Raw genomic sequence first — 24,373 nt, forward strand, 5'->3', positions numbered from 1 at the left:
TAGACAAGTCCCATGTTGGTCAATGTATTATGTATTGGATATTATACATTGTCCACAGTACTAAAGCATGCATGCAACACCTCCCCCCCCCCTTATATTAAGCTCATTGTATCATAAACACACAAAAACTGAATTCTCAGATATTTCCTAGAAAAAAATAAGTGCTATTTTATGTGTAGACAGATGCAGCTCTCCTTGTTTAAAAGGCTGGAAAGAACCATAGGAAAAAAAACAGGTTCCGGAAAGCTTTGGTGAGTTTGTCTGAAGACTGTTCACAAAAGTTTCTTAGTAGTTTAACAACCATTGATAAAGAGATCTTCCACAAAATCCTCCATTGATTCTACAAAGTCATGGCACAAAGCACAAGATGAATCAGTAGGCCACCATTCAATCCAGGTCATGGCATCTAATGGATACTGGTATCTACAAAAAAAGGGAGGGAGAGAAGGAAAGGGGCATTTTAAAGTACGTGAAATAATGGAAGGAATGCAAACTGCTAAAGTAAATTTGATAGATCTGGCCAATGATGCGTGTCTTGGTCATTTACAGTTTACACTACTGCAAGATGCACTACATGGGGCTGTCCTTGAAGAGTGTTCAGATACTCAGCAGGTGCAAAAGGAAATTCATTCTGTTTTAATGCTTAATTTGTTTTAGTAATTTCATTGGTTTCCAAGGGTGGTCATACACCATGTAGGGGGCCTTCTTTGCATCAAAAGGCAGTGTAAAAATATTATCATAACTAACTAACTAAATAAATAAATAAAAACCGGCATTTCTATTTTCTACTGTAGGCAGTGCATAGGGCACAGTGCTAAAACTGTGCTATACATTATGAAAGGAGAGGTCTCCACTGAACATTTAAATTTATACATTTTAAAGGCTGTCACCAATTAAGTTCTACTCAGAGAAGACCCACTGAAATGAATGGTGGCTCTCTCCATCTCCTCTCTTCACCCCAGTCTGCAAAACAACAACAACCCTTCAACTGCTCCCTGAAATACTTTGGGTTGTGGCCAACTGAACTGTACTCAGAGTAGACCTTTTGAAAATAATGGAAATAGTCTGACATTGGGTACAACTCATTCTCTTGCAATCCAGAGGTGAAGAATGCATTTGGGTAATCTCCAAAATAACACTATTACCACCTCACCTCTTCCCCATCATCCCAAATATTGCTGCTACAATCCTAATGTGTAGAATGGACTAGCCTGTTCAGGTTTCTAAGCAGCTAGCCCCGTTCTCTTCCTGAATACTCCATTCCCCACTGCCTCTTCATTGAGCTATTTATTAGGTTTCTCCACACCCCCACCTACATAAGATACCCTCAACTTTTCTGTAAATTTAGAAGAAAAAAACCGAACATATTCTTTCCATATCATGCACTGTAAATCCAATCTTACTTACCTGGAATTGGCACCATCTCCTATCTTCAAGGCCTCTTTCCCCATGATCAAGTAATTCTCTCCTGGATTAAGCTGAACATCGACACATGAATTCTTTTTAATGAAGATGACTTCTGAGTTCTTCTGAGCAAAAGCCTCCCCTGGAGTAAAAACAGAAGGAGATAAGAAGGAGCCCGCTAGGAGTTCTGCAAGACAGAACCACAAAGATAAAATTTATATTTGTTGTTCTGCCCATGTTTGCCTCTGACCCTGCCCAACACTGGCATGCAGCCCTCAGAAGGCTGTCCAGATGGGAAGGTGGCCCTTGGGGTCAAAAATATTTCCCACACCTGCTGGGAGCAAAAGACAAGGAAATGGCCACGACTTCATGCTCTCCTCATCGAACACTTTGGGAGGGCTGGGGATCTTCCTGGGATTACTGGATGGCAACTCCCACCATCACTTTGGCTAGTTAAACAATCTATGGCCTTTTAAATGGTGGTAGGGTGTTGTTACTATGTTATATGTGTTTTTGTGTCCACTCTGTGATCCTTGGATGAAGGGCGGTATAGAAATTTAATCAAACAAACAAACAAATCTCTGGCCATTGGCTTGATGGGGATTGGGGCTCCAACAATAACTGGAAGGCCACAGGGTTAGCTGCTCGTGTTGTATCTTAATGGAATCATTTCAGCTCATGATATCAAATGCTCTCACCTCTTTTATAGAGATCTAGGACAGTTGCAGTGTATTTAACAAAGCTTCCTTCTGGCTGGGAGGACAGGATGTTCACTTTATAGACTACAGAGGAGAAATAATTAAAAAACAAAAACAAAAGCGTAACAACAACAATGTTGGACAGAGGTTCATTCTTGAGTGTGTTCATTAAAAGTGACGGTAAGAGTCTATGCGTTTTATCTGACCAGAGGTGGAAGGCTGCTAACACCAATTCCCACCATCAATAGCAGACAGCATGTTTTCATCTGTGACATCCTGATGATGGAAGTCCAGTTAAGTCATTTTTTGTTCTCCTGGGAATTTTAATTTTAAATAATTGTTTGTATTTTAAAATGTTGTATTTTAAGTTTTGTATTTAAACTCACAAGAGGACTACCTCCAATGTGGGCTGAGCAGGATCCAGTTGTTCAGCTCCACTCCACTGCCACAGGAGTGGGCTCTGGTGCATAGCAGGAAAAGGTCAAAGGGCAACACCAGGACTTCCCCATGGACATCCTGCAGGCTTCCCTTTGGGGCATCTGGTTGCCACTATGAGAACGGACTAGATAGGATCTTTGAACTGACCCAGCAGGGCTCTTTTTATAGTTGGAAGACCAGACTTAGGACGCCCTAAATAATCCTGGCACCTTGTTACTTATATTACTGAACCAGATTTGAACGCAACTTTTGCTGTGGGGATCTTTTGTAAGTTGCTCTGAGAGCCTCCCAGGGCTATAAAGCAGGATATAAGTATTCTAAATAAAATTTAAAAAGGGTTGGAAGGTTGCTGAATTTTAAAACACTAGACATTAAATTTTCACTGTTGATTTAGTTGGTATTTGTGCCATTTGCTTACATGTTTTAATTTGCTTTATTGCACATCTTATTGGGATTTTTTTGAATTTTTAATTAAGATTTCCCCATATTACAGTAAAATAACAACTACAAAAATCAAGTAAATAGAATACGGAGTCCTCTCTTAAAAGTAATCATTGGTTAACTCCCAGGTCACCCTTAACTACAGAGTGATTTAGTAGTCAGACGATCTGTCTGACTATTATCAATTACTACATAATTATCTTCTGTCAGCAGCAGCTAACAAAGAGACAGCCGAATCGCCATTCCTCTCTCCTGGAAGTCCACACATCTTATTGTTTTGATTGGCATTACAAACTGCCCTGAGTTTAATATTACACAGGGTGGCATATATAAATATAAAATTAAAGATCGTCTCCAGAGGGTGGAAAGTTTGGGCATTTGCCAGAATCCCAAGACCAGAAGAGGAGCCTGAAACCTAAGAGTGCAGCCAATTCTACATTTTTCAGAGTATCCAAGAAAATCAAATGCAATACCTGTATAAGAAAAGGTGTACTTTTAATACCCTGCCTTTTTCACGTGGGAGGGAGGCTGCACCTAAGGGTCCCAAAATCACTGGCCAGTAAGATTTTACAATATCTGAACCCAAATTCCATGTTGCATGCTTGCCAGAACACACTAAAATGGGGGCAGCCAATATGTTGCCCTCAAGATGTTAGACTACAGCTGCCAACAGCCCTGGAGAACTGAACATGTGCATAATTTGCTGTTAAACATTCTCAGGCACAATCTGAGGCCCTAACCCTAACCCTATAGTACCCAACTCCAAACCACAGTGTTGCTCCTTTACATTCCCCCCATCTTTGATTGGGAGGTGGTGTTCTGACCATCATTAGGCCCTAATTGAGAGATAAAATAATTCAGTTGATAATTATTTTTATCTTGCTAGATCAGGCTGGGAGGTCTCCTAAGTCAAGCTGACCCAGACACTACGACCTAGAATCTTGCACCAGCTCTGGGGTGCAGAATATATTTTTCCATGGGTCTTGAAGCTTGCAAAGGACACGGACAGAGGCTGAATCTCTTCTGAGCATGCTAAGACTGGTTAGGTCTCTTTAAACAGAGGTTGGATCAGTCAGGACCATGGACAGTTCCCAGTGGGCCCTACTAGCTCAAAGATTCACTCCTGTTGGGGATGTTGTCTAGTAAGAGCTGGAGCTAGCTGGAGCATTATGCCTGTGAGTCAAGGAAGAAGGCCCACATCCTCAGACTGGGAGATCACAGGGGGAAGTGCTGAAGGGTACTGTGTCTCTTCGTGACACAGCCTGTACCTCTTCTGCTTCATGGTACCATGATCACAAAAACATAAGAAGAGCCCTGCTAGATCAGGCTGTAGGCCCATCTAGTCCACAATCCTGTTCTCCCCTAGTCCACGAACCCTGTTGTCACAGTGGATGACATGATGGCAAGCACACGTCTCAACGAGAAACACACAATCAGGACCTGATTGCAAGAGAATTCTCCCTACTTGTACTTCCCAGCAACTGGTATTCAGATACATACTGCCTCCGACTCTGGAGGGAGAATATATCCATCATGGTTAGGAGACATTGATGGCCTTGTCCTCCATGAATTTGTCTAATCCTGTATTCCAGATTCCTGGACGGCTTTTAAAACACTGGCCTGCCGGTCAGATTCTAACTGTCATCAAGTCAGCTGTGTGAGGGAAGAACTGCCCTGTGCCCCTGGCTTGGTCATTAACACCAGCTCTGTTCATGGATCTGATGGAGGAAGGGTGCTTTCAGGGAAGAGACTGTTCTTTATCAAGGCCAAGATCACAATAACCACCACCGACACTGGCTATAACTTTAATAACTATAACCTGGAAGAACTTGTGCTTGCCTTCCCGTCCTCCCTCCCAATCCTTTCTCCTTGTGTGCCATGTCTTTTGTAGACTGTGAGCCTGACAGGAGGGGGCTACCTTCATACTATTTTTAAAGCCTTTCTGAGACCCTTTTTTAGTTAAAAGGCGGAATATAAATGCTGAAAGTAAATATGGGGGGACGGGACGGACGAATAGCATGCACCAACCCTCCAAATCTTACCATATGCAATGTCCTTCTGGCATGCCACTTCATTCCGAGAATTGAAACTTATAGACCCATCCAGTCTTTTCTGCATGCGGCCACATTCCGCTATGTTTGAGCAAAACAGAGAAACAGCACAAGCAGAAACGTTTTGCCTTGTTCCAACTCCCCCCCCCCAATTTCTGCTTAAGTTGTTCTAGTTCAGCTAGAACCAAGAGAATCCTTTAATTCTTCCTACAAAGCAAAGGGCAGGGGACTCAAAAAACAGCCCAATAAGGCTGAGCAACCTCAGCAGCCATGGAATGCTGAATTACTATTGTGGGAGGGGAACAGAATGGAATGGCTTGAAGGTTGGTGCGGCTGGCTGGAACATTTTGTTGTAGCTCACACTTATAAATTCCTATTAGCAGCAGGAAACACTTTCACACTAAGGCCCTCAATGCAATGAGTCACACTACACAATTAGAAATTTAAACGCTGGCAGCAATTCTAACCACGTCACATGGAAAGTGAGTCCCACTGAAGACAGTAGGGATTTACTTGCTTGTAGGGATGAGGGAGAGATTTGATTCCATTCTTATTTAAAGCTGAATTTATCAAATTTGCACTTTCCAAAACAATATGAGAACCAAAACACAGCCACCCACACAAAATGTGCACTTATCTGAAATTTGCTATGCTTTTCTACATCCAAACAATATTTTTTTAAAATGCATGTATTAGGGGAACATGTGCACAAATATGAATATATTAGTGAAAATAACATACAAAAAGGCATTCTGCAAGCCATTTCTCCTAATATATTAGTCAAAACTGATCACAAAAAAATTGTTTATTGGAAGAAATGTGGAAGAAATTTTATTAGGTTTGTTTAAAGGAAAATTTGCAAATTGCTACAGAAATGTGGAGAACTGAATTGAAGATTGGAAAAATCAAACAGAGAGAACTAAAGCTGGCAAACTATTCCATCCCCATTTGCAGGAAAACATTTTTACCTTCCATACATTTGCACTCTACCCCTTCACAGAGTCTTACGAGTGAGTCTTCTCCATAAGGATTGTAAAATACAGAGCACTGTTTATCTGTGGGAAATCAAAGTTTCAGAAAGACAGAGAGTGGTGGTTGTCCAAGTCCCACCAGCCAAGATGTAAGCAAGAATACAGAGCAATTCTACTGAGAAACTCAGAAAGAATTCGGAGCCCTAATGAGGACCAAATAAGATGTGAAATTATGGACATGACTGCAATTAGCACACATGTCTCTTGTTATGTAAACAGCAGCAGATGCAAAGCCTGAGCAGCTTTGGAATAGTGTGGGGTGGCTAGCGGGAGTTTTTCTCTCACCTCTTCAAAGCTACTGTTTGCATTTCAGGGAAAGCTCCTCTTGACACCAAAAAAGCAAACAACTACAGAGAAGAGATTTTTGTTGTGATCATGACAAAGAGGGAAAGAATTCAAATCCCCCTCCCCAAAGCTCCATGGCCACTCCGACTTCTTCATAGCAACTATTTCCATAACCTGTGTAATTAATTGCATTCATTTAATGCAATTAATGTAATGTCACATTTGGTCCTGGAGATCACACCACTCTGACTGGTGCATGACTGCAGAGCATGACTGGCTTCAGACATGACAGAGGTGTGGCTCAAGTGGGCTGACCCTCTATGGAGGCAGCACTGGTTTAAGCAGCACCAGGTGGCCAGGGGCAGCCCCCATTCCCAGTAATATCCTTTATATAGTGTTGCTCCGGGGCATTGTGGGAAATTAAAATGACAGCTAAGCCCAGTCATCTGGTGCTGCTTGGAGGGCTGGGCCAGGCAAATTTATTTCCAGGAGGGCTCAGGGCGGGGATCAATGGTGGACCCTCCTGAGATGCCAGAGTCCTGGCAGCTGCTCAAGGATGCAAGCACTAGCACAAGTCCAGCTCTGAAGATCAAGTGGGGAAAGGGAACAGAGGGAAGCTGCCTTATCCCCTGTCGAACCACTGCTCCGTCTAGCCCAGCACTGTCAACACTCAATGACAGTGGTCCTCCAGGTCTTCAGAAAGAGGTCCTTCCAAGACCTGCCTGGATTGAAATTTGGACCTCTTGCACCCAAAGCCTGCCACACACTGCCATAGAGTGAAGGCCCATTGCTTAGAGCAGAGTTCTCAAAACATTTCATGCTGGTGACACACTTTTTAGGCATGCATCATTTCACGACACAGTAATTCAATTTTACTAGCAAACCAAACTAACCCCTTTCCAGCCCCAGGAGAAGAGCAGGGAGCATTCACACGACACACCTACACACTGCAGCCAACACCCTAATGTGTCACGCACGACACACAGTTTGGAAAGCTCTGGCTTAGAGGAACTGTCTCCTTACCAGGGGTGTGGTATTCATACACTGTGAAGATTCCTGGGCTTGCCATTCCAACACGGAATACTTCTGTTACTCGGAACCCAATGCACAGAAATTCATTTGCTGGAATCTTATTGGAAACAGAGTAAAAGTTCAGTCGTTCGGCACATTTTTAATTTTTTTTTTTTTAAGTTTCTAGCCACTGGTTTTCACTGGATAGGAAAGATGCCTAGTGCCCTGAAAAAACTCATTCCTCTATTCCCCTTCTTTGATACCTGAAAGAATGCTCTATGCAAATTTGGAAACCTGGCATAACAGATCATAATTAATTATTAATAATACACCACATGATGATTATGATAATGATAATAACAATGATTTACAAGTCAATCCTACCCTTCCTCCCAAGCAACAAACACCAGACTGGTAAAACAATGTTGCATGTCAAGACCCCAAGGCCTCCCCCTTACGTTGAATAATAACATGTGGACACTGTATATTAGGTTAATGGGCAAAATTTAGGCCACAACTTTATTGGTTACAGAATGTGAGTGATATTGGCTTAGGCATTGGAAGTGAACTGACTATATCTGACTCCTGCCTGCCATGCAGGAAGTCTCACAAGGGTTAACCACCAGTAGGGGAAGCCCTGTTGATGTACCAACTAGGAGCTCCCCCCAGGGTCACTGGAAGGTTGTGCCATGGCCCTAGCCTCCACCTGGGCTTTGGACAGGAACCACAACCCCCGGCTTCCTTTAACGGAATACCCTCTCCCTAATGACAAGGGGGCTTAGCCCAGCCCCCTCTGAGTGCGGAGGCCATGTGGCCTGCCCACAACACCGCCCCACTGGGAAGTGGACCGGCCTTATCCAAAACAACACTTTAAAAAGTCAAAAACTTACATTTTTGCCCAAATCAGTTTCACCCTACACTAGTTGCACAACTTGGTGGGTAATTTTGAGATACTGGTTGATTATAAGAAGTAAGAGAAGATCCAGCCCTGGCACAGAAGAACTGGAAGATGGCTACAACTGATGAAACATTTTATTTTAATGAAAAGGACAGGGAAGCCATAGAGAACCTACCGAGTCTATTTGCACCACGACATGTCCATTGGTTATCTCATAGCTTGCAATCAACTGGTCAATGTTATCCGCAAGCTGAGCAGGGAGATGGAGAGAGAGAGAGAATTCAGCAACTAGTTTTGGTTGTGACCACAAGAACAACTATATTAACATATACAGTGCCTTCTTTCTAGGAAAAATAGGTGCCAGTACTCACTGGCAGCACCTGCAACTGTCCCGCCACAACCATCATGAGCTCTGCCAGTGAGGCGACCAGGGCACACACGGCCAGCAGCCAGGGCAGGGCAGTGTGTCACATGCTGTGTTGCCCACTCTCACACTCCTCAGGGAGTGGGACACTTGCACTCCAGCCAGCCCTGGGGTGCAAGGGCAGCAACTGGGCCCTGGCAGGAAAAGGTGTCGGTACTGCATACTGGAGCATACTGCCAGAAATAAAGCACCGAATCTATAGCAGAAAGCCGTAAAAATAGGCTATGATGGCGCGAGTAGAATTGGGTTGCATGTTTTCATGAAATGGCTGTCATGTTAAACTGGTAATCTAACCTGAACTGGGCTGGTTTCAGTTTGAGGGAGGCCTTGTCAAGAGGTCACCTGATGGGCCACCTCTTACACGGGAGGATCCCCAGACTTGGGGTTTACTGGTGGCAGTAGAAAATGACAACATGCTGCCATTTTAAATTTTTCACAATGCCCCAGGACAACATGGTGCATAGGACTGCATAGCTACCAGCCACGATGGCCATGTTCTCCCTCCATAGTCTGAGTCAGAGTTGCTAGGGATCACAAGTGGGGAGAGAGCTTGGGGACTTTCCACCGGGACATCTGGTTGGCTATTGTGAGTACAGAGTGCTGGACCAGACAGGCCTTTGGCCTGATCCAGCGGAGCTGTTCTGATGTTGTTATTTATTTAACAGGGGGTGACCACCTTACTTACAATAGATAAGTCTTCTGTGTTTGCTTCCAATCCACTGATAAGAGATATATCCATCACGGCATGGGAGGAGGCAGACTGGGGTTCTCCCCTGCTAGGCTTGTACCTACACAGGGTGAAAGCAGAACAAGGCCCTGATTACATAAAGAGAACAACCTTCTCCCACTCTGGTTCCAACAAGCATCCTCTACCTATTCATTACTCATTACTAATATGCCTCTGAATACCAGCTATCCCTTCCATTGAATACACCCCCTTAAAGATGCCCAGCTTTCATGCCAGGATCAGATACTTACCCCTCTTCTTTCATTCTGAATAGGGAAGCGCATAGATGACAGGTGTATGAGCAGGGGCAAAGGGTGTATATCTGCACTATGTTGTGGTCTTGTCTTTTTCTCTGCTATTTTAGTTGTGGCAGCTATTATGGTATGCTCCCCATGGTAGCTATTTTGTGACTGCTGCCATAACACTCTCTAAAATTCCAAATGCGCCCACTCACTCAAAAAGGTTCATGACCACCTTGGCTTAGATGATTTGGGGTGTATCCAACTAAGTTTCTGTTGTGTATTGATTCAATGGTTTTATATCTTATTACTATTGTCTGTATTCGCATTACGGTAAAGTAACTGCCTTTCTGTTCCAGAAGGAACAGCTACTATTGGTTCATTTAAGCTGCTGTATTTGGATCCTCAGTCTTATTGGTTCCCACCAAAAGGTAGCTTTGTGATTGCTTGAGATTGTTCCCTCCAAAATGTATCCTTTCTAGCCAGTCTTCTGTCACTATAAATGTAGCTTCCCTCTTCTCAGTCTCCAGTCTTGTTTGCCTGAATAAAGAGTGTTACATGAAGAAGCTGTCTCCTGCCTATGTCAGAAAGCTGAAATCACTTACTGAAATCACTAACCCCACGTTACAACAGTTTCTACTTAGAGTAGACCTACTGAAATGGGCCCAAATCAGTCATGACCATTAATTTCAACAAGTTTACTCTATGTAGGACTAACAGTGGATGTAACCCTTGGGGTGTAATGGTCTCTGCTACGTCCTCTCTGGTTTAATGGTTACGCTGACTTAAAGAATATGGCTAGCCAGCCCTGCTGCATTTGGGAGACACACCTCCTTATCCCGCTGAGCCGGTTCTTGACAGGTGTGCCAAGGTCCAACACTGGGCACATTAATGTATGTATTTCCAATTCACGGAGGGTGGCAGAAAGCCCTAAAGGTTCCCCAGAGTAGAACAAATCTATGAATTAAAAAATCAGTGGTGTTGTATCCAAACAAGTTTTAGACTAGAGGCCATGAAATGAATGGAATGAAGTTAGTCATGCCCATTGATTTCAATCTGAGTAAGACTTATATGGATGTAGCTCAGTAAAAATATATCTAAATGGAAACCAGAATAAACAATCATATAAGACTGACAAAAGAATGGATCAATCCCTAACCCTTCTGTAACACCAGCATTATAATTAATCCATCTTTTCATCTCTCCAACTCCTGTTTCAATGCCTGTCTTTCTCAACAGACCCCACCCCCTGCAAAAAGTCATGCATTCTTGACTCCACTCACTATTTCCCCACACACCATGGCTGCTAATCATTTTCCATGTGTTCTCCTTTGACATGGAGACTAGTAGTAGGACCAGTCCTCAGCCAGCTCCCACCTTCCTGCCTTCTTATATACAAACATACATACATACATACACACACACACACATACATTTTATCTGTATGCCGCCTTTCCATAGTTCAAACCATGCTCAAGGCAGATAACAACATGGAAAAAAATACATAATTACAAATGTAACAAAAATAGCCGTAAGCAATAAATAAAACAGCAAAAAGTACACAGCCACATCAACCATTTTCACATAAACCATAACCTCTAAAATAAAGATACAGAAAGTAATATCAATAACAGCAACAGCCCCCTTCCACAAGAAAACTCCCAGCCCAAGAGTCTGTTCAGCAGCCTCAGCCTTTGTAGCTGGAGTCAGTCAGGGCCCCTCCCTCCCAGGCAAGGGGGGGAAAGGCCTGCAAGGAAAGGATCAGGTCCTCCAGGACTCACAGCCAACCAGTTCAGAAGGTCGCATTGTCTGTCAGCTTCTTCCTTCCAAGCCTCAGTGTTGCCCTTGCAAAACTCAGAAGTACATAAACAAATTCAAAATAAGACACTTGTCTCCCAACCACCCTACCCTGACATTTCTGACAATTGGCGCTCTCTTGGATCATCTGGACTTACTTTGCACAGGCCGTCAAGTGCTTTGTTTCATCCGAGTAGCTGTAGGAAGGGCCCCTCCCGTCGATATTCATTTCTGCAAATGCAACAGCAGGATGTGTTTACCCAGGCTTTCCATACCCATTGTCCGGTACACAGATTCCTAAATGGTTACAACAACCCTGAGTCCTGGTTCTGTACACTCAACTGGAGGAAATTAATTAGTTCCAAAGTCTGAGATAATAATAATAATAATAATAATAATAATAATAATAATAATAATAATAATACATTGGCTCCCAGTAGGTTTCTGAGCACAGTTCAAAGTGCTGGTGCTGACCTTTAAAGCCCTAAATGGCCTTGGTCCAGTATACCTGAAGGAGTGTCTCCACCGCCATCGTTCTGCCCGGACACTGAGGTCCAGTGCCAAGGGCCTTCTGGCAGTTCCCTCACTGCGAGAAGCAAATCTACAGGGAACCAGGCAGAGGGCCTTCTCGGTAGTGGCACCTGCCCTGCGGAACACCCTTCCATCAGATGTCAAGGAGATAAGCAACTACCTAACATTCAGAAAATACCTGAAGGCAGCCCTGTTTACGGAAGCTTTTAATGTTTAACAGACTATTGTATTTTAATATTTTGTTGGAAGCTGCTCAGGCATGGGGAAACCCTTTACATCCTGAGGGCCACATTCCTATCTGGACAACATTTTGGGGGGCCACATGGCAGTGCTATGTGGCAGGCTAAGGCAAATGCGAGTGCAACAACAAATATAAAATTTTACTTTTGCACATTAGGGTATGTCCTACACATATTCACACACCTTCATTCAGGCAAGCAGAAAGAGTTATCAGAATTCAAGGACACCTTCAAACCTGGCAAAAACACTCATAGTCACATAATATAATCATAGAACTGTAGTGTTGGGAGAGACCCCAAGGGTTATTGAGTCCAACCCCCTCAATAAAGGTGTGAAGCAAGGCTGTGAGAGAGTCTCAAGGGCCAGGCTGAGAGGCCTGGTGGGCTGCATTTGGCCGTGGGACCTTAACTTTCCTAGCCTTGGTTTATAGCATTCGAACACAAATACACTCCTCCAATGCAGAATTGAGGACACCAAATCCCATTTTAAAAAGGAAGTGCTATAGAAATATTTATTATTATTATTATTATTATTATTATTATTATTATTATTATTATTATTATTCAAATAATTTTTATTCATTTTAAAAGAAAGAAAAAAGACAAAACATAAAAAGACATTAAAAAAGAAAACAAAAAGAGATTCTTCTTAAAATAACATAACTTTTTCTTTACATCAGTAAGTGACTTCCCCCACCCCACCCCTTCTGAATTTCAATTCCCTAATCTTATTTGGCAGTTTCTAACAAATTACCATCTTAACCAAAATTTCTTTCAAAGGAAGTGCAATAGGAATATTATTCCCCCCACACACACACACCCTAAATTTCAAATTAGGGTCAGGACATCACTGGCAAATTAGGAATAGGGCTTCTATACAGTCAACAGATTGGCAGAAGAAGTTGAGGTAGGTACAGCTCCTGGAACAGGAGAGGTGTGCTGAGACCAGAGAAAGGTGAGCAGGTGGGTGTCAGATTTACCACATTTTGGACTCCTTGAGAAATTCACCCAGCCTGAACACTGCCATATTCTGGGAGTGGGTGTGTGGCATGTAGCTGACTATGTGCTGAATGGGACACAGCTGTGGGAAGCCTGAGGGAACACCTTCTGCCTTGGTTCCTGCCCATAAAGGCAAACCTAGAGGGAGAGACTAGGGTGATGTCAGCAGATTCTGGGAAGCTTTTTCTTTGTGAGGATTTGGAAAGGGCGATCGGTGAGTTTCTTTGGGCCATGGGTGAGAGCCAAGGTGGATGGCGGAGAGATGTTGGGCAGAGAGGTGTGTTAAAGGAAGACGGAAATGCTACATGTACCTATTTATTACTAATTTGTATTAATGGTTTTATTGTGTGTTTTTGCAACATCATAGTTTTTAGCTTTCTGCGCACTGTTCAGATACAGTTTTACATATTAAGCCATAGTCTGAGTAAGAAGAAAGAACTTATTCATGCAAGCAGCATGAGAAAAGATGCTTGTAGCAAAAGCCCCTCTTCTTCACAGTTTGATGAAAGAGTACAGAAGAACCACCCTGAGATCTTCAGATAAAGGGTGAGATACAAATTTTAAAATTCAATTCAAAATTCAGAAGGCCTTGCTTGCAACCGACCACCTTAAAATACGGGGCTACCAGGTCCAAACTCTGAAATGTCTCCTGTCTCTTCATGAATTATTTTATTTCCCCCATAAAGGTAAAGGGGGCCCTGACCATCAGGTCCAGTCGTGTCTGACTCTGGGGTTGCAGCGCTCATCTCGCTCTATAGGCCAAGGGAGCCGGCGTTTGTAGACAGCTTCCGGGTCATGTGGCCAGCATGACAAAGCTGCTTCTGACGAACCAGAGCAGCGCACGGAAACGCCGTTTACCTTCCCACCGGAGCGGTCCCTATTTATCTACTTGCACTTTGACGTGCTTTCGAACGGCTAGGTGGGCAGTAGCAGGGACCGAGCAACGGGAGCTCACCTCGTGGCAGGGATTTGAACTGCCGACCTTGTGATCAGCAAGCCCTAGCCTCTGTGGTTTAACCCACAACACCACCTGGTTTCCCCCATACCTTCATTTATTTATGATGCTTATAGACAAAAGTTGTCCAGATGATAAAAGCATAATCCAAAATACTTTAAAACAGAAATTATTACTTTCTCACCAGATGGTGACTTGATAGCAATCTTCAGCTCAAAGTTACAAATATCTTCAGAGGTGCTGATTTTATAATATACGCTCCTCACCTGTACAAGTCCAGATTAAAAACAAAACAGAACTCAAATTACATTTTAAGAGAGTTTGAACTCACCAGCCAAGTATTTGGCACCCAAGAATCTATCCATAATTTGTTTGGAAAATCTCAGACCTGATGAAGAGTGAACTTCTAAGGCAATCTATTCGTGGAAGAGAGCCTTGCCTAAATAAATTCAGTTCATTTATTTAGGTCCAATAGGTTGCTCTCTGGAGCCTACTTTCTATAGGTGCTCCCAGACTCCCATTGTTTTCAGATGGGGTTCAAATAAATTACCAGCAAATTCACGTTTCACAATTATACCCGTAGTTGAGTGAGAGGCCTTCCATCACAAACCTACTTCCTCCAAAATATCAGACTTTTTCCAAGAAGACATTGGGAAATGCACTAGGAAACTTGGGATTACACATGATTTGGCACATGGTAATCTATAACCTCCCCCACCCAAAACAAATCGGAACACATGTTCATTGAATAGCCAATGTCATCCATTCTCCCTGCAAACAAATCAGGATGAGTGCTAAGCAAACAGGTCATCTGGAAGTGACCCAAAATGCTTAATTCACATACATTCACTGTTGCTAGGCCGGTGTTGCTGCCTGTGCGAACCTCTAAGTCATCATTCAAGGGAGCCTGGAAACGTAAAAAAAAAAAAAAAAATGCAAAAAAGTGATGTTAGTGTAAATTAGATCCTCATTAAGTTTGTGGGCTTAAAAAAATCCTCATAATAATTCATAACCAAATGTTAATGCGAATTACTTCTAACAGACACATATTTGTACCTGGTTTTGCCAAATATCCACACATTTTTGCAAAGCAGTTTTCCCAAATAAAATGACATACAAAAATGCATTGAATTAATATATGCAATTTTTATGCATACTTGACCCCACTACATGCGTTTGGCTGTGCTTCAGTTCATGCATTTTCAGAAAGTGCAAGTTAGGTAGGCTTGCCTTTAAATGCAACCGAACCAAATTTCTCCCCCAGTCCTAGTGGTGCCGTTTTTAGCCACATCATAATCAGCATGCACAACTTTAACATTGGAAATAGAAGGGATGGTGATTCAATAGGGCATTTCAAAGCCATTTTAAAAAATATTAAAATCCAGCCAAGTATCTGTTACAGTCAGCCAACCACTAAAGAAAGTACAAATTGCAGTACTGTATCCTACTAAATTCTACTCAGGGCAGACCAATTGAAATTAATATAGCCGAATTAGTAATGCCCATCAGTTTCAATGGGTCTACTCTGAGCAGGACTAACATTTTTATTTATTTCATAAAATTTATATGCCACTTGGTTGTCAAACAAACAAACAAACTCAAAGAAGTTTACAAAAAGATAAAACAATAACATTGAGAGAAATTTACAACCCTACTTAAAAAACATACAAAAGTTAAAATACTAAAACAGATTTAAATTACCTCAACTATCGAAAATTAGATATAATTTGGAAGAAAAGCTAGACTGTAGATTTAGAGTTTGGTTATGATGTAGGAATTGTGAAGGTATGAGCTGAGATATTTAAATAAGTTCAATGGTTTTTTTATAGTAAAATAAGATATTTTAAGATGGTAAGAAATTACTAAAGTTGGTTCACAAGGAACGCAGGAAGTGGAGACAGGAGGAAGTCAGAACACAATGTTAAGGACAGATGTTAAGGATAGTATAGGTTTTTTGTTTTTATTGTAGTTTTTATGGTTGTATTGTTTTGTATTAGTGTATTGTATTGTTTTGTATTAGTGTGTTTGTAATTTTATAAATTTTAATAAATATATATAAAAAATAAATAAATTACCTCAACTATCTAGGCATCTGGGTAGGCTTGTCTAAATAAGAATGTTGCAGGGAGTTCCAAAGTGCAGGTGCTGCCATAAAAACAATCAAGTTCTTATAAATGTGGGATGGGTATTATGCGGCACCTGTAGAAATGTCAATTCTGACTTCCGGTTTGGCTTGCCAAGGCGGAGGCTGTTGATTACATCTGTGCCGTTTCTCACAGGATATTTTGAGGATGAGATGGGAGTAATCACCCTTCCAACCCCCCCCCCCGGGCCGTGGGGGGCAGCTTCACCTGCAGATCGCCCAGCACCTGCCACCAATATGAGGGGGCATGTGGCGCTGGGTGGAAAACACCTTGTGTCTCTTTGACAACTCTCCAAAGTCGCCGCCATGAGCGAACGAACTGTTTTTTAAGATGATAATTCAGACTTAATTAACGGGCATGCTCTTAGCGAGGGGAGATAAACTACTCTGCTAACTGATCAGCCACTGAGGAGTTAAAGGATTTGAGTGGAAGAGAGACCATCTTTATTATGGACTGGTATGTCGGAACAGAAAGCGGGGGGTGTCAAAAGCGGAAGATGGGAATTGAGGCTTCTAACCAAAGTACAGGCTTATCTTTCCTGGTATTAGATGAAATGGAAATAATTATGCCTAGAATAATTGGCAGAAAGCCAGATTTCCTCCATTTTGGGACGTGTTGCAGGGATAATTGCAGGCACGATGAAGAAGCGAAAACGAAAGATACAGATGAAAATAATCACCGACACAGAAACATATTGTTTTTATATAACTTGCTTGCTGGATGAACTGAGAGGCTGTGAAAACGAACGAAGGATTAACATCGGATTGATTTATGGGAACCACCTGGACTAATTAAGAAAGCAGTGCAAATGAGAGATGATCGCAATCCTCCAACCTAAGAGCATGGGAAGTCATACAAAGATTTGGTTAAAGGCACTTCTAGCCACTGAGGCTACCAAGTCTCCAGTGACAGAGCTGGATCCAGAAGGACAGCAAACATCAAACCTGCTCCATCAAGGGGAGTGCAACCCCATCCACGTAGGCAACGGATCAATTTCTCAGACATGGGAGCTACTCACTTGCAGCAAAGATCACATCAAGAGTGTGTCCTGCCTGGTATATTGGCCCAACAGCAGCCTCCGCATGGATATTGAATACAACCCATTAAAAATACTAAATCATAGCCTCAGAAGAACAAAGGGAACAAAGTTAAGAGCTAAGGGTAGGTAAGCAGGTAGCAGGTCTAAGAAATATTACAAATTCAGATATGCTACCGCCTGTTCAGTAGTGGGTCTATTAGACCCTTTCAGGGAAGGCACTCAAAAGGGTCCCTAATGATCAATGATTCCATCTTAATGTTGTAAGAAATCCATCGTTTAGTGTGGTAGCATTCAGACCTTGGAACTCCCTGCCAACTGACATCAGGCAAGCACCTTCCCTGTGCTCTTTTCAGCACCTGCCAAAATCATTTTTGTTTAGACAAGCCTAACCAGAATGTTTACAAGTATTTTAATCTGTTGTTATTTTAAGCATCACGGTATTATTTGAAATTTTTAAATAGCTGTTGTTAAACAGCCATCTATTAATATGATCTAATAACAATAGGAAATGTTATTGTTTTATTTGATTTGTAAATTGCTCTAGGTTTTTCTTTACAATTAAGTGGTTTATAAATTTTATGAAATAAATAAATCTTCCATAGTCAGGACTTAAGATGACTGTTCATTGGAATTGCAGGTTACTGTAGAAAATAACATCTAACTGTTAACCAGTGGAGAACACATGTTATGGCGTTTTCTAAAAGGAAGGCTAATTATTCCTGGACCACGGACGGCCACAGATTACCACAGGTTGGTTCTTGCAAGTACCTCGGGTCCTGGTTTCTTGTTATTTATAATTCATACACTTACTTCCACAGACTTGCCAACATAATTGTTTTTTGTAAGCCTGTACTGATGGAAATCTCCATGGTTCTTGTAGGCCACTTTGATGTTCATGAACAGTGTCATCCGCTTAATGAGGATGGAATATTCGGTCAGGGCTTCAAGAGCAGTGATTGTGTCCTGTCAAATACAGCAAGGGGTTAGGAATTAGGAGCTGAACCATAGCCAGGTTTTATTCAACTAAGACATTTACGTCCTGCCTTTCCAAATATTCCCACGGCGACATACAATTAAAAACAGCACAGTGCTACCATACTAACAAGGAGGAAACAGCAATACAGTGTGAAAAATCAGCAAAGCTATAAAGGCAGTAAAAACACTTATTGTTGATTAAAAGCTTGGGAGCACAAGGCATTTTTAGCCAGACAATTGCATGGGATAATAGGAAAGGTGTCTTCAGGCTCCTCCAGGCAGGTGGTGGGGTTTCCACGGGATAGAAGAAGAAGAGGAGTTTGGATTTGATATCCTGCTTTATCACTACCCGAAGGAGTCTCAAAGCGGCTAACATTCTCCTTTCCCTTCCTCCCCCACAACAAACACTCTGTGAGGTGAGTGGGGCTGAGAGACTTCAGAGAAGTGTGACTAGCCCAAGGTCACCCAGCAGCTGCATGTGGAGGAGCACAGACGCGAACCCGGTTCCCCAGATTACGAGTCTACCACTCTTAACCACTACACCACACTGGCTCTCTGCAATATGTCATTAAGGTAAGTATTGTGCACTAGCCAAGGGTTTATACTGGACTGTCCACACATTCTTCCACTTTTTTTAGTAGTTCTGTGATGCTGTCCCAACGTTGCTACATTATTACTGCTTATAGAATAATTCTTGCACTAAAGTGTAACAAAAGCAGAACATAATAAACTGCAACACTAAGGAGGATATTAGCAGGAAGCTGAGGGATAGTAAGTAACCAAGTAAATTTTTATTTATACCCCTCCCTCCCTGGCCAAGACTGGGCTTAGGGTGGCTAACATCATATATCCAATACATTAAAACACAATCAAACAATTGATTAAAATACAGCTTCAAAATTAGAATCAGGATAAAATTAAATGATTGCCCATGAATTACAACCATGGGGGTTGGGAACCTCAAGTATTCATCAGGGCCAGCTATCCATGTTGGTTCCACATAAGCCGATAAAAGGGCCAAAGAGATAACTTACAGGGTCCCATAGAGGGGGGTCAAACTGGACCCAGACCAAAGGCCTGGCGGAACAGTTCCGTCTTGCAGGCCCTGCGTAAAGATGTCAAGTTCTGCAGGGCCCTGGTCTCCTGCGATAGAGTGTTCCACCAGGCTGTGGCCAAAGCCGAAAAGGCCCTGGCCCTAGTTGAGTACAGTTTAACCTCCTTGAGGCCCAGGACCTCCAAGATATTATTATTTGTGGACTGTAAGGTCCTCTGCGGGGCATACAAGGAGAGGCGGTCCCGATGATGCAAGATGATGGGAAACAAGACAGGTACAAAACACTATGTCCGCCTCATTTTTTTCAGGCACAATGTGGGTTTGCATATAACAGCCCCCGATACCATCATGAAGACAAATCATTATGAATGCACAATAAAAAGAATGTCTGTAGGATATTTTATAATCCATCAGGCTACTTGTACATCTGGTCCAGATGTAGGAGCAGATCAGCAGGGTCACAGGGGGAGAAGGGTCTTTCCCACACCTCACATCTTTTATCTTATTTTTAAGAACAAGTTGTAGATACCATACACAATATGCATACGCAATGAAACCGACCATAAGGGTGTTTGGAAGGGGACATTTGGAATGCTACCCACATATTATCTCAGCAATGCTTACAAGAACCCTGAAAGTAGGTACCATGAGTGTTCTTCTCAAATGGAAAATAAAAATGGGGCTGAGTTTGGGAGATCGCTTTGGCTTGCCCAAGCTCGCATGGTGATCTTCACCACAGCTGGGCTGCTCACATTCAAGTCCAGTACTAGTGTCTAAGGCAGGGGTAGGGAATGTGTAGCCTTCCAGATGTTGCTGGGCTTGGATGTGGGCAACCTGGGATCAAGCCTGGGCAGAAGAATGGTATTCATTCCTATCTAGCATGCCCAAATCTTAAGGAAGATAGGAGTTGAAGCAATGTCTGGAGGGCCATAAGTTTCCCCATCTCTGGCTGAAAAGATTCAGGTAGGTAGCTGTGTTGGTGTGACGCAGTCAAAATATACGAAAAAATGAAAAAATTGTCCATTAGCACCCAACTAAGTTTGTTCTTAGTATAAGCTTTCATGTGCATGCACACTTCTTCAGATACTTTTCATGTGCATGCACAGTTCTTCAGGTATCTGAAGAAGTGTGCATGCACATGAAAGCTTATACCAAGAACAAACTTAGTTGGGTGCTAATGGACAATTTTTTTCATATATATATATATATATTCTGGCTGGATAGTAATGGCGCACACCACAGCCTTGGCACTGCTACTGAAAACACGTATGGACATAAGATGAGTCTGCCAGGTCATCTGGTCCATCCTCTGATTTTCACAGTGGCCAACCAAATGCCTGTGTGGGAAACCTGCAAGCAGGACCTGAGCACAAGAGCACCCCCCCACACACACACTACTGTGGTTTCCAGCAACTGGTATTCAGGAGCATTATTGCATCTAACCATGGAAGCAGAGCATAACCATCATGTTTAGTAGCCACTGATGGCTTTCTCCTTCAAGAATTTCTCTAATCCTCTTTTAAAGCCATCTGCACTGGTGGCCGTCACTGCCTCCTGTGGGAGTGGGTTCCATAGTTTAACTGTGCTCTGTGTGAAGAAGGACTTCCTTCACCAACCAATTGTGTTTCTGAAGGCAAGAGGGCTTGGTGCAAGGCCTCCAACAACATTCGTAAATGGTTTGCTGACTCATGGAAGAAGATAGCTCTTTGAATAATGACCACCCTGTGTTGGCGGATTGATTGATTGATTGATTGATTGATTTGCAGAGAAGTACCTGTGTGGAGTAAAATCCACCGCCGTATCTCTGCTGTTCCGACAACCACCTGATGATTGGAGTAGCGTAGTCTTTGTCTCCTTGCAGTAGAGCGGCAAGCAAGGCATAAGCTGTAGTTTCAACCATCCTGGCAGTGTTCTCTGACGGAGCGTTTTGATCTAATTTGTTGAGAGTTTCTTTCCAATAGCGGTACAACGGTGGGCCTGCTATTAAAGGAAGGCTAATGAAGATAAGTCACAGCGGGAAGGGGCAGAGTAAGGGAAAGTGCCAGAAAAAAAATCACCTGGATGTATGTACATATGTATTACAGCAGATGTATTAGCCATCTCACCCCATGCTTTGTATTACTACAAAGGAATTTCAGAAATAGACTGGAAACAGAAGTTGCTGAATTGCAACTAATTACCAAACTTAAAACCATGGAGAGACCTGGTCTGAACAAAGGCATTGGATTCTTATCTCATTATACATGACAAAGCTATCTTTAACCATCTTACCCCTTGCCTTTTCCTGTAAGACCAATTGCAGTCGTTAAGAGTCGTCAACAGGTTTTCCACACCTATCAGCCTATCACCCACTCCCACCACCCTTCTAATACCCCTCCCCACTCTCTTATATATAAGGGTCTGGTGACTTCTGTTTCAGTGTATCTGAAGAAGTGTGCATGCACACGGAAGCTCATACCAAGAACAAACTTAGTTGATCTCTAAGGTGCTACTGGAAGGAATTCTTTATTTATTTATTTTTTGACAGCAGTGGTAGGCAACCTAAGGCCCGTGGGATGGATGTGGCCCAATCACCATCTCAATCCGGCCCACGGATGGTCCAGGAGTCAGTGTGTTTTTACATGAATAGAATGTGTCCTTTTATTTAAAATGCATCTCTGGGTTATTTGTGGGGCCTGCCTGGTGTTTTTACATGAGTAGAATGTGTGCTTTTATTTAAAATGCATCTCTGGGTTATTTGTGGGGCACAAGAATTCATTCAACCCCCCCCCCCCAATATAGTCCGGCCCACCACATGGTCTGAGGGACAGTGGACCAGCCCACGGCTGAAAAAGGTTGCTGACCCCTGTATTACAGTAAGCCCGTAACTTACCCAGGGGTAACATTCCAGGGATTACCCCTAAAGCCAAATTGTGTATAGTTAAAACCCATTGGGTTCAATGGCTGGGGGGGGGGGAATTAACTAAGTCATTTTTCCTGGAATCCCACTTCCTTTTTAATGTTTACTCCCCCCCCCCCCGCTGAATGTGCACAAGTTAAATGTGTGCAAGTTGTTGGCTTACTGTATTTACATTTATAGACTGCCCTCCATACAGACATGGGAAGCTGCTTTATACCAATTGATCCATTTTAATCCAGTATTGTGTGCACTGACTAGCAAAGACTCCCTTGGGTTTCAGGGAGAGGATATTCCCAGCCCTTGCTGGAGATGGCGGGGATTGAACCTGGGACCTTCTGCATGCAAATCAACATTGAAAACCATATAAAACAAATTACAATCACAAGAATACGCATCTCAAGTGTCAAAGGACAGAGTGAAAAGATGTGAAAACTGTATAGCGAAGGTGCCAGAAACACCTCTGTGGGGATAGAGTTCAATAACTTAGGGGCTGCCACAGGGAAAAGTCCTCTCCTTGGTAATCATTTCCCATACTGTACTTCTAAAGGTGCTGGAACCACCAAGAGGGCACCCTCTGCTCCTCTCAACACCCAAGTAGTCTGTAGAGAAGGAGGCTGCCTTTCAGATAATTGACTGAGATCAGAATCGTTTAAGGGCTTGAAACACTAATGTGAGTACCTTGAATTAGGCTCGGAAACAAGCTGACAACCAACACAGCTGTTTTAAAACGGGTTATATGAGATTTAAATGAAACCCCAGCAAGTAACTCTAGGCCGCTGCATTTTTCACCAGCTGAAGTCTAGTTCCACCATCACTACGGGAAATCGCTATAAGTTGGGGGGAATGGATGTTAGTTGAGTTTTTTACCTTTCACAAGGGCTTCCCTCTTCAGTGCACGGTAGGCTGCGTGTGTGCCAGGCTGCCTGGATCTTGCCAGAGTGAGTGCGTAAGTAACTATTGCCAAGGAAAATGTGCTTTGTACAGAATGAAAATTCTGTAGCAAGTAATCTTTAGCTCTGTTTTTTGCATCTTCAATTCTCTGTGAAGACAAGAACCAAATGTTTTTATTTTATTATTTTTTCCTTGCTTCTGGTTACATTTCATAGAATCATAGATTCATAGAATCATAGAGTTGGAAGAGACCACAAGGGCCATCCAGTCCAACCCCCTGCTAAGCAGGAAACACCATCAAACATTCCTGACAGATGGCTGTCAAGCCTCTGCTTAAAGACCTCCAAAGAAGGAGACTCCACCACACTCCTTGGTAGCAAATTCCACTGTCAAACAGCTCTCACTGTCAGGAAGTTCTTCCTAATGTTTAGGTGGAATCTTCTTTCTTGTAGTTTGAATCCATTGCTCCGTGTCCGCTTCTCTGGAGCAGCAGAAAACAACCTTTCACCCTCCTCTATATGACATCCTTTTATATATTTGAACATGGCTATCATATCACCCCTTAACCTTCTCTTCTCCAGGCTAAACATACCCAGCTCCCTAAGCCGTTCCTCATAAGGCATTGTTTCCAGGCCTTTGACCATTTTGGTTGCCCTCCTCTGGACACGTTCCAGCTTGTAATTTGTACCACGCGCTTCCTCCAAGAAGCTTCCTCCAAGGAGGAGGCAGCAGCATACATGGTTCTCTCTCCCCACCCCTTTCCCATCTTATCATCACAACCACTCTGTGGGGTAGGTTAGGCTAAGCAATAGTGACTGGCCCAGTGAGCTTTGTGAATAATACTCTAACCGTTATATAACAAGACATTGCATTGGAAATGTGCCTAGTGCTTTTCTGTTCTGCTACCAAACATCAGCATCAAACTATCCAGGGCGTGAACTAGCCAAAGCTGAGCACTTTAAGGAACACAAGAAGCTGCTTTAGACTAAGTCAGACCATTGGTCCAGCAAGCTCAGTATGGTCTACACCTGATTGGCAGTGGCTCTCCAGAGTTTCAGGAAGGAGGCATTACCAGTCGTACCTGGAGAAGCCAAGGATTGAACGTGGAGCCTTATGAATGCAAAGCAGACCACTGAGTTACGAACCTTCCTCAATGGCCTTTGGTCTATGTAGCCCAGTATCTACAATATACTGTATAGTAGT

The 24,373-nt window shown here is 42.8% G+C and overlaps 1 protein-coding gene across 2 annotated transcripts in view; it reads right to left on the reverse strand.

Annotated features, from left to right (window-relative positions):
• Positions 1 to 285: 285 nt before the first annotated feature.
• Positions 286 to 24,373, reverse strand: part of C5 (complement C5) — a 71,709-nt gene continuing 47,621 nt past the window's right edge. The window contains exons 28-41 of one of the 2 annotated variants that reach the window (XM_033137511.1): positions 23,147 to 23,318; positions 21,155 to 21,360; positions 18,162 to 18,314; positions 15,013 to 15,075; positions 14,353 to 14,434; positions 11,603 to 11,675; positions 9,367 to 9,469; positions 8,433 to 8,507; positions 7,372 to 7,477; positions 6,001 to 6,087; positions 5,024 to 5,113; positions 2,103 to 2,186; positions 1,408 to 1,546; positions 286 to 423 (exon numbers count right to left, since the gene is read on the reverse strand). In XM_033137511.1, coding sequence (XP_032993402.1) covers positions 294 to 423; positions 1,408 to 1,546; positions 2,103 to 2,186; positions 5,024 to 5,113; positions 6,001 to 6,087; positions 7,372 to 7,477; positions 8,433 to 8,507; positions 9,367 to 9,469; positions 11,603 to 11,675; positions 14,353 to 14,434; positions 15,013 to 15,075; positions 18,162 to 18,314; positions 21,155 to 21,360; positions 23,147 to 23,318 — 1,563 coding nt within the window. In that variant the 3' untranslated portion in view covers positions 286 to 293. Of the gene's footprint in view, positions 424 to 1,407; positions 1,547 to 2,102; positions 2,187 to 5,023; positions 5,114 to 6,000; positions 6,088 to 7,371; positions 7,478 to 8,432; positions 8,508 to 9,366; positions 9,470 to 11,602; positions 11,676 to 14,352; positions 14,435 to 15,012; positions 15,076 to 18,161; positions 18,315 to 21,154; positions 21,375 to 23,146; positions 23,319 to 24,373 lie in introns of those variants that run through there. The other variant, XM_033137512.1, reaches the window with a different exon arrangement.

Source organism: Lacerta agilis, chromosome Z (genome assembly GCF_009819535.1).
Source record: "Lacerta agilis isolate rLacAgi1 chromosome Z, rLacAgi1.pri, whole genome shotgun sequence".
Taxonomy (NCBI): domain Eukaryota; kingdom Metazoa; phylum Chordata; class Lepidosauria; order Squamata; family Lacertidae; genus Lacerta; species Lacerta agilis.